General features: G+C 41.9%; 1 protein-coding gene across 2 annotated transcripts; it reads left to right on the plus strand.

The window, feature by feature from the left end:
• The first annotated feature begins 7729 nt into the window (after positions 1 to 7729).
• LOC113128164 (tubulin beta-4B chain-like) lies at positions 7730 to 10695 on the plus strand. Of its 2 annotated transcripts, XM_026303255.2 has the most exons (5): positions 7733 to 7944; positions 8705 to 8813; positions 8895 to 9005; positions 9163 to 9407; positions 9493 to 10695. In XM_026303255.2, the coding sequence occupies exons 1-5, from the start codon at positions 7888 to 7890 to the stop codon at positions 10303 to 10305; spliced, it is 1335 nt and encodes a 444-aa protein (XP_026159040.1). In that variant the 5' UTR covers positions 7733 to 7887; the 3' UTR covers positions 10306 to 10695. The 2 variants fall into 2 exon arrangements, with proteins under 2 accessions (XP_026159039.1, XP_026159040.1); XM_026303254.2 differs by having other exon boundaries at positions 7730 to 7944; positions 8705 to 9005.
• Positions 10696 to 11070: the final 375 nt, after the last annotated feature.

The following is an 11070-nucleotide window of genomic DNA, read 5'->3' on the forward strand; positions in this document are numbered from 1 at the left end:
ACTAGCTTTGAATTTACAAAAACACAAAGATACTGATATTTGTCAAGTAAACTAAGAATCTACCAACACCCAGGCTTGGATTATCCATGGTAAATTTAGCAGTGATTCTGGTGTTGTTGGTACTACTGAATGTTTTGTCTGCTGAAGCCATGTTTCCTACTAAAGCCACAGATGAGGACTCTGCAAAACAGCAACTCGGGAGAGGACGCCCATACACAGCCCAGTTCATGTCAGTTCTGTCTGCTTAAGGACCCTTAAGCAGCAGCAACAACAACAACATTTTTGCAGTTTGTTGCAGTAGATTTTTATGTGTATATTGGCTCTGCACCCTGGTTAGTGTGCTGACTTAAAAGCCTGTACTGCAAATGATATCACTGATTTGTACAATCACCATGTTGCCAGATTGTCTTTCTTGTGTGAGTGTGAGTGAGTGTGCAGTGGCTGTTTTGGTGTTGCATTTTGCCACTAGGCATAATTATTCTGTGTATTTGGTATCAAAGTGGTTCGGTGTTGTTAGTGGCACTGTGGCAGTGTATGAGGCAAATCTCTTGGCACAGAGCGTGTGTGAAAGTGTGTATGAAGGTGTCTGTCTCTAAGTTTGTATGCTGGTGTGCTCTTTGTGTGTAATACATGCACTATTAAAAAAATATATATATATGATATGAACTATTATCTGTGTGTTTGTTTCAATGGCTATTTAGTCCCATGGTTTGCAAAACCCCATGACCAGAATCACTAAAAAAAGAGATAAGTGCAGCAATTCATAGGCCTAAATACATTTTCTACATTTGTACCTAACCCATCAGAAAATACGCTGCTCATTTGTGACTGAAAAAACAAACACATCTAGTTTCATGAGAGCTTATTATGTTTCTAATATTATTTTTGGGTTGGTATCTAACTATAAGGCTGGGAAACAAGTATGTCCTCATTTCTACATTATGAACAAGAAAAAGTCATAAAATATTGGCTGAATGATTTGATGGCTAAGAACAGAAAGCATTAAACATATCCATGAACAGCTCTTTTTGTTGCTTAATTGTATTGATCGAAGCAGCTCAGTTAAAGTTTGCTAATTAGCCTTGTGCTTGAGTGTTTTGTGATTTACACTGTCTCGCAGGTACCTTGTTATGTTATGATAACAGAAGTCCCTGTCTTTCCATGTTGTTTTCCATCTTTTCATTGCTCTGTTAATGTTGATGCATGCTCAGTTATTCAACTGAACACATTTTATTTTACGTTTCTGAGCAGCAATACTTAAAAAAAACACTTGTCCTGATGGCGTGTTGTAATTATTGGATGATTAGGTTTTGCATTAATTGATTGAGTTTTGATAACCTCCACTCCAACCAACCAGTGGCAATAAATCTCTCAATTTCCCATGAAATAAATAATCACATCCACCTCAAAAGAATAAAAGAAATTTACACAGAAATTCTGCTGGAATTTCCTTTTTGCTTAAATTTCTTTTATTCTATTGAGGTGGATGTGATTATTTATTTCATATGTATATTGGCAGAGAGTTTTCTCCAGGTACTCTGGTTTCCTCCCACAGTCCAAAAACATGTATGTCAGGTTGATTGGTGACTCTAAATTGCCCATAGGAGTGAGTGTGAGTGTGTGAGGTTGTTTGTCTCTATGTGGCCCTGTGATGGACTGGGGACCTGTCCAGGGTGGACCCCTGCCTTCCACCCAAAGAGAGCTGGGATAGACTCCAGCAGATCCCCGGGACCCTGGTTAGGAATAAGTGGGTATAGATGATGGATGGATACTGAAAGTGGATTCACTAACTTAACATGGTTGCCAATGTCAATGTCCTCTTCCCTTTAGTGTCTTTCTTGCATTTATATTTCTTCTCTGTCCATCCATCCATTCAAAACCACAACATGCAAGAGGAGAAAGAAACTAAAATTAAACCAGGAGAACGGAGGAATCACTGAAACCAACTATTCAGTATCACAGCTCAACATTAATCTATGAAATTAAGAGTTTTTGAACTGAATTCTTTCAAAGGCCGTTTTTAAACAACCTGTTTATTTAAAACAACCCTCATTATTCTGAAAGCTCTTCAATCTAGTCATGGTGTTTCTGTGAGTCACCATGTTTAATGCTGCAGCCTGCTGATCTCCAACTGAATAATTAATGTGCATGTGCATAAATAATACAGAAATGTCATTTTAATATGTGAGCTTTAGAAATTTGAAATCTGCGCATACATGTTTATGTGTGGCTGACTAGTCCTGCCATTAGAATCACACACACACCTTCACAGCAAATGGAGACATGTTTTATTTATAGTGATAAACCCAGAGATGATTTGAAACCCTCTGTTTGTAGCCTTTAGGAGAGCGAAGGATTGAAAATGAAAGAGAAATGTAAGAAATCAAAACAAGACAGGCAGCTGCGACATCTGTATTCTCTATAATGATTGCCCTTACGATATATTTCATGAGAGAATTCATTTCATCGAGTTGCTTTTGGCTTGTTTATTTGGGTGTTAATTTAGTTGCTTTGACTTGCTAATGGCTGCATTTATGGTAATGGGCCTAATATAAGTGATTTTGCCAGTGTGATCTAATGTGTATGAGCCACAGCTTAATATTAATACAAGTGTGAATTTCACTTAAGACTCAGTATCATCTTTCTTTCATTTGTTTTTCTGCTTTTCTCTGACACCCTCATCAAAGTAACCCACCAAGACATCAGGCATTAAAGGAACTGTATCTCACATGCATGAATGTGCTTTGTCACGTGTGCTTGTGTGTGTAATGCTGCAGAAAGAGAGGGACTCTTCCTCAACTGATGCAGGCACTGAGCGATGACTCAGAGAAGCAGTCAGCAAACTGTAATTAGTTTAATGATATCAATAAACATACAACTGCATTAGACCAAGCAAATTACAAAAACATTTTAGCAGTAATGCTCTCACTATCTATCCTTCATACTGTCAGAGAAGTAAACCACAAATTACAAGTGGCTTCCTGTGGCTCAAATCATTTCCAGAATATACACAGGTGGTCCATAGATAAAGAAAACCAATTAAGGTAATAGAGGTAGCAGACTGACTGAGTGATTTATTTTATCACCCTGTTAGTTCAGGGATTGAGTCTACACAGATTTTGCACATTTTTGTTTGGTCTTCTCTTAGTTTCTCCGCTTTCCTTTTGTAATGCAATGAAATGGAGATTGTGAATTAATCTTGAAAATACAAAAGGATGAAGAAATCAGAGCTGAAAGAAAACCCAGTGAAATTTGTGATTGATACTATTCTTGTGTAACACAGTAACTCCTTCTAATCTTTTGCTCAAGTACATTATCACTGAAATAGCCCCTGCAGTATTTACTCGGTGCGAAATGGATGATTAAGGGCAGTCATTCATTACTACCAACATAATTACAGCAAAAAGAATCGTCTTTTGCATTGAAATATTTTGTTGCAGGCATGTACGAAACGTAAAGGGGAGAAAGAGACACCATGTTTTTAACCTGAAGGTGTCTAGCAAACTGTTTAGTTTCCCATTTTTCCAGCTCTTTGTTGCTATGGTTATAGTGAGATGTAACAAAAGATGAGTAAGATAGAGACACTACTTTGTCCTATACAAGTTTGTCTACTTTAATTCAATTTAAAACTAAAAATCTGTGTTACGTTATCAGGAACACAGATCTTTAAACACGTCCAAGTCAACTTAATGAACAATATGACCAACTCATAAAACATGTTTACACATGGAGATGAGGGACTAAAGATTTCACCTTGAGTTAAGGAAATCATAAAAAAAGAGAACTTAAGACTTAACTTTATTTTTTTGTGTAACAAAACATAAAGTATACTATGATAAATATGATAAAATGATGATAAAATATACTGTGATACTGAAACTACTCTGTTTTTTCAGGTTTAAATCTGTTTCGGACGTATTTTTACAAACTCTGTCTAATATTCACATCTGCTTGACATCTCATAGCTGTCACATTGTTATTACTGTTTCTGCCTCTGTTGATATATCTGAACTGTGCACTCAGGACCAGAGGTTCACACCCACTTCAGACAATGAATTTTAAACTCAGTTTGACTTAAACATGTCATCATTTATGACTCAATAAAAATAGAGTACAGTAGTTAATAAAACACACGTTTCATCCTGCCCCTTCCCTTCTAACTTCAATTGCTCAGCAATAGAGCGTGCAATATTGATATTGATATTGATTAACCCTAACTGTGCCATAGAGTATATGAATTATATAGCACTCATCATCATAACGGGTATAGTACATATATAGATAAAATAGCCAGACTGGAAAGTCTCTTTGTGGGTATCCCTGAAAACCCTGATCATTAGGCCATTTTACCACATTGAAGCTTCTCACTTCTCACTGACTTTGACTGATAGTACAGGGATAGATTCTTTCCTTTTGTTTTCTTTGCTGATAAACACAAATGCTGAAAGTGTAAAGATGGTGAGGAATAAATCTTCTAAAGATATCCATATGCCAGTGCTGTTACACACAAATACACACACCCACAGATTCTCTTTCTACCAGCCTGCCTCCCTACAGTACACAATTGTCTTTGCCTGAACTGTCACATTGATTAGCAATGATGGCCAACAGCCAAAACCACTTCACCGTTGCTTCTAACTCATACAGACAAACAAGTAATTAGAGGGGTCTGCAAACTTCTGCTCCATTCATTCATGCATCACTTCAGTTATATTAACCTTCAACAGCAGCACTGATTTACTGGTTGTGAAAATCTACTGAAGATAAACATTCACTGCAATACAATAAAACAGACTTGAGTACGGACTTGCTCTTTATACTGAGTAACACAATGTTACACAGCACCATCAGGCTTCTTTGTCCTTCTTTGATCCTTTACTTTTCTTCAGTGTGTGTGTGTGTGTGTGTGTGTGTGTGTGTGTGTGTGTGTGTGTGTGTGTGTGTGCGTGCGTGCGTGCGTGTGTGCGTGTGTGTGTGTGTGTGTGTGTCCATTCAAAGTGCGGAATACCCTCTTCAGTGATAGGTGCTTCCAAGGGGCCGGGTGGTTTTATGACACTTGTTAAAGAGAAATGTATCTGCCAGCATAAAATGACAAACCGCTGGTCAAGTGTTCACCTCAGTGTAACATATTTGAATAACTGTGAAATTTACGAGCAAGAATACTTAAGGAATTCTTAAGGCATAGCTGGAAAAGAGGGGCCAGATGGAGATGCAGTGATGACGGTCAGTGGCGATGTGACAGGCGAGACTGAGAGAGAAAGACACATGTGACGCTACAGAGGAATGTGACCTGAGGTGATGTGGGTTTGAACATGACATCAAGACATGTTCTTAAAGAGGCACTGTATGTTCTGCACATTGCACGTTCTCCTCAGGAAAAGAGGAGGCAATCTCAGCAGCTGAATGTCAGGTGTCCTGTGTGTTTCTGTCATGTGTCATAGGGGAATGTGTGTTGGTCTTTAATTGCTCCACTGCCATCCTCAGGCATCCAGAACCCTGTAAAAAATGAATGTGTGTGTATATATATATATATATATATATATATATATATATATATATATATATACACACATATATATATGTGTGTGTGTACATACTCACACATATATATATATATATAATATATATGTGTGAGTATGTGTACATACACACACGTGTAGGAAAGGAAGGAAAATGAAAAGTAGGACTTAGACGACCAGAGCTCAGTTTTCACCATTTCACTTTATACTAAAAGGGTTTTTTTCCCATATGTGATCATAATTATTTCTCAGAACTGGAAGTAACTCAGAGCTTGTTGAGGGAATTCTTGGTATTATTATGCAAATAGCACAGAGATACTGAATACTGTATACAAGAACCTGATGTGATATATGTTCAGTCATGTTTCATCAACTTTAATTAGATGTGAACCTACTGGTACTTAGGACAAACATATTAAATGTAACACACAAATGCAACTAAACGGATAAGACAGAAGCGAGGTACTAGACAAACGAGAAGATATCTATCGCCCCTTTGTGGATATCAAGTGTTATTACTGTTGTTATAGCCTTATTAAGTGTTGATGGTCCCCTACTGATCATCAACACACACACACACACATTGTGTAGCAGTCATTCTATTGTATTTTTCATGGGACCCTGTTAAAAAGCTATTATGTGCCTTACTCTTACTATTGTACATCAGTATGAACATGTGGCAGTTTCAGTACAAACTGACACGTAATGAGGGCCTCAAGATGAGACAATGATGAAACCTGATAATACTGTTAGGCAGAAAAGTCTCAACATGACTCTGCAGTGCACCACAGAGCATTGCTGTGTCTTTCAACTCACTGTTTTGGTTTTACAGCCCGTAACAGCAATGTTTTGGTTTAGCTTTGGCTCATTTCCATTAAGCTTCTGCAAAACCAACTGATTAATCAGAAGATAGTTGGGGGCTGGTGACTGTTGTGTAAGATTTATTAGCTGGAAGGCCACATATATTTCTCTAGAGCTAGAGCAGACTAAAACAAATCTAAAAGGAGAGTTCATGTCATCCGTCCGGTGACCACAAACGTGACTCAGTATGAAAGCTGATGTTTATATCTGTGGGATGTATGAATACTCAGCTGTTTACTGACACATTTATTATAAGGTGATGTTATTGTTGTGTTTGCATCTTGATCTGTTAGAATAAACTAATGCAGCTCAAAGCAAAGTTGTTTTCAAGTGCGAAATGTAAAAGCCTAACTTAATGATTGTCAAACTGACCTCCTTACTCACCTCTGATGTTTTCTTTGGGAAACTCTGATGAGTGTCAGGAAAGGCATATCACATTCTGCTCCATTCCCCGCTCTGCGGTCAAACTTCCTGTCTCTGCCGACACCCACAGAAACACAATAACATGCTACTCTCTGGTTATAGACAACATGTAGTCTAGGATGTACGTGCAAAATATTAATTTAGGTCATGTCCTCTCAGTATTTCAGTGTATGTATCTTTAATAGTTTTAGCAGCCTGAAACACATGTAGGTTCATTGGGCTGAGTTCATTTGCAGAATTTGTGGTCTGGGTCCAGATGGATCTGCTTCTGACACGATACAAAATCAGACTCATACACAAGATACAATATGTGGATGTGAACAAGCTGATGTAGTCACAGCAGTATTCAGCATCCAGCAGTATAGTCTTAGGTAAGAAACACATGAATAACAGAGTCAAGAAAGAAATATGGGAAATAAGCTATAACAGTTGTGGTGCAACTAAAGATTGTTCACATCTGCAAGTTCCTGCATGTTACAAGTGACTCCATCTCATGCCAATATTGTTAGTTATTCAGGAAATGACTAGAAAACCTCAGTACACACAGTCCACACACACAGTCCACACACACAGCCCAGTGGCTACAAAGAGGTCTGTGGACAATGAGGTTAACATGTCAAACTGTTAGGTGGTCCTTATAACCTATCCCACTCTTTCTTTATCGTGCACCCTGAGGTCACATCCCTATTCATTAATTCCTTCACATGCTCATGTCAGACATTCAGCACTCTGGTGGTCCAGGTCTGGAGCTCTGGGCCTGGATCAAGCTTTTAGTCTCGGTCGTTTTCCTCACACCAACAACCGGTGTCTTTTCTGGGGCGGTCTTCCATCCAACCGGCCCAGACAGGCCTGTCTTCCAGCCGTGCCCGGTTCCCGTTGCCATGGAGATGACGTCATGCTGCAGCACCGGGAGGAACGGCGCAGCCGCGGACGGAGGGCAGGGCGAGACAAGAGCTTACGACGCAGCCAGAACTCCTCCGCCATTCAGCCAGACTGTCGACGGAACCGGGAGGGCCAGGACCGAGCAGCCAGCAGCAGCAGCTCCAGCTCCTCTCTCTGACGCCACACACACACCAGCGACAACATGCGTGAGATCGTGCACCTGCAGGCCGGCCAGTGCGGGAACCAGATTGGAGCAAAGGTATGAGACGCGCAGGGATGTCTGCGCGTTTTAGCCACTTGTTAACAGTGGGCTGGTGTCACTGACACTAAGGTCGTTCAAGCGGCCGCCGACGGCTCAGCTGCTAAAGTGCTGTCCACAGGAAAAGCTAAGTAGGTCAGCGTGGTGGTGTGGGAAGTGTTGTGTAAGACTGTAGGGGAAAGCATCGCACAATAGCATCGTTGAGGATGGGCGGTGGCGAGCAGAGATGTCCCCGCTCCATGTCACTCCATGGCCTCAAAATGAAGCCTGCACCTCAACTGGGCCGCTGGGCCAGTGGGTGTAGTCTGGTTCTGGTTCTGGTTCTGTGCAGCAGAGGAGCTGGGTTTTTACTGTGACATCTGGGGGGTTTTAACATGAGGTTAATGAATGAACAGACGTGTGTGTGTGTGTGTGTGTGTGTGTGTGTGTGTGGTCAGAGGGGTGTGGCGCAGACACCGAATATGCTGGAATTCCAGCAGCCACGCACAGTTTTCCTGCACACATTAGATCATCCTTACCATTAATCAAGTCTACAAGCTAATATTTTAATACCAACCTGTGAGAAATAACGGACATACCATTAGGCTCCTTTCACATGTAAATCAAACACACCCTTTGGAGATATCTGTGAGCAAGAGACTGATTAGAGATGATGAACATCCAAATTACACTCTGGAGCTGTAGGTAACAAGTGTTTCAATGATGAATTAATTCCTTTGATTTATCAACTAATCACTGGGTGTGTGATGTCTCCCTGTAGTTCTGGGAGGTGATCAGTGATGAGCACGGCATCGACCCAACAGGCACCTACCACGGAGACAGCGACCTGCAGCTGGACAGAATCAATGTCTACTATAATGAGGCTTCAGGTAAACCACCACCACACACACCTGTATGTAGTGTGACATGGACTTTAACCAGAAACTTTGACACATGCATTGGTGTTCCAGGTGGGAAGTATGTGCCTAGGGCCATCTTAGTGGATCTGGAGCCAGGCACTATGGACTCTGTCCGCTCCGGCCCCTTCGGACAGATCTTCAGACCCGACAACTTTGTCTTTGGTATCTATGATCAGTTGTACACACGCATATAGTTATATATTATTCCATGAAAAGAAATACAACATTTCTTTAGTTTTATGATAAAGTAGGTTCTTTTGGCAGGATAAATATGGTTGAATATTCACTGGGTAGACTGAAATTCACCCTTCCCATCTAGGCCAGAGTGGAGCAGGTAACAACTGGGCTAAGGGACACTACACAGAGGGAGCTGAGCTGGTGGACTCGGTCCTGGATGTGGTGAGAAAGGAGGCTGAAAGCTGCGACTGTCTCCAGGGTTTCCAGCTCACACACTCCCTGGGTGGTGGTACTGGCTCCGGTATGGGAACTCTGCTCATCAGTAAGATCCGTGAGGAGTACCCTGATCGTATCATGAACACATTCAGTGTGGTGCCCTCTCCTAAGGTACGACAGTGACGGTGCACTTCTTGTCAGTGTTTTTCCTTCTGTAGCCTCTCAGCTCCCTGACTGTTGTCTGTGCTGTCTCTAGGTGTCAGACACAGTGGTGGAGCCCTACAACGCCACCCTGTCTGTCCACCAGCTGGTCGAGAACACAGACGAGACTTACTGCATCGACAACGAAGCCCTGTATGACATCTGCTTCCGCACCCTCAAACTCACCACACCCACTTATGGAGACCTCAACCACCTGGTCTCTGCCACCATGAGTGGGGTGACAACTTGCCTGCGTTTCCCCGGCCAGCTCAACGCTGATCTCCGCAAGCTGGCTGTCAACATGGTGCCCTTCCCTCGTCTGCACTTCTTCATGCCTGGCTTTGCTCCGCTCACCAGCAGGGGCAGCCAGCAGTACAGAGCTCTCTCTGTGCCCGAACTCACTCAGCAGATGTTCGACGCCAAGAACATGATGGCTGCCTGTGACCCACGCCATGGCCGCTACCTCACCGTGGCTGCCGTGTTCCGCGGCCGCATGTCTATGAAAGAGGTGGACGAGCAGATGCTGAACGTGCAGAACAAGAACAGCAGCTACTTCGTAGAGTGGATCCCCAACAATGTCAAGACGGCCGTGTGCGACATTCCGCCTCGTGGGCTTAAGATGGCTGCCACCTTCATCGGCAACAGCACTGCCATACAGGAGTTGTTCAAGCGTATCTCCGAGCAGTTCACCGCCATGTTCCGCCGCAAGGCCTTCCTCCACTGGTACACCGGCGAGGGCATGGATGAGATGGAGTTCACCGAGGCGGAGAGCAACATGAACGACTTGGTGTCCGAGTACCAGCAGTATCAGGACGCCACAGCTGAGGAGGGAGAGTTTGAGGAGGAGGGAGAGGAGGAGGTGGCCTAAGGCTCAAATCACTCATTGTTTCTCCATCCAACCATCCATCTGTTTTCCTACTCAGCTTTCTTTGACTTTTTTTTTTTTACAGTGTTCTGCTCCTCCTGTTCTCTTATCTTTGTATTTCCTCTGTTTTTGTCTCTCCTGGTTCTTCTATTGACAGCCCCTCTCCTGCACACAGGGTAGGCTTTAACACTAAATTGACTCTCCCATGTCAGTGCTCATGTAGCAGTAGCTAACACAGGTGTGATTGTGGTCTTTTGTCAGTAGCTTTCTATTAATGTTCACTTTTCATCAACAGCTCCATGTGTGGGCCAAGCTTTCAGTACAGCTGTACAACTAATGCAAATTTGATCACATGTGTCATTTGGCATCAAAATAAAGTTTTCGGAACATGAACCCTTTGTGTGTGCATTTAAATTAAAGTGCCTTTTTAAACTATATATGAGCAAATGAAGGTGACAGTCACGTTGGATTTGTTCATTTGTCACTAAAACCAAAATGGAGACCTGTATTGTCTGCAGATTAGGCAGTGTTGCTTTAACACCACAAGGAGGCAGTATGAGGTTGTCTCTGAAAATAAATAAATAAAGCCTGTCAAAGCAAAGGCTTTGACAGAACATAAAATACTTGCTTAGCATCTTAATTAGAGCAGCAGCTATGCAGACCGACCATGTCTGTCGGTTTCCTATATCAGACGTCGGTTTCCTATATCAGACATTGTCCTATATAAATAAAGTGCTACAGAGCTGATCCTGTCTTCTTGGTGCATGA

This window comes from Mastacembelus armatus, chromosome 1 (assembly GCF_900324485.2).
Source record: "Mastacembelus armatus chromosome 1, fMasArm1.2, whole genome shotgun sequence".
NCBI lineage: Eukaryota > Metazoa > Chordata > Actinopteri > Synbranchiformes > Mastacembelidae > Mastacembelus > Mastacembelus armatus.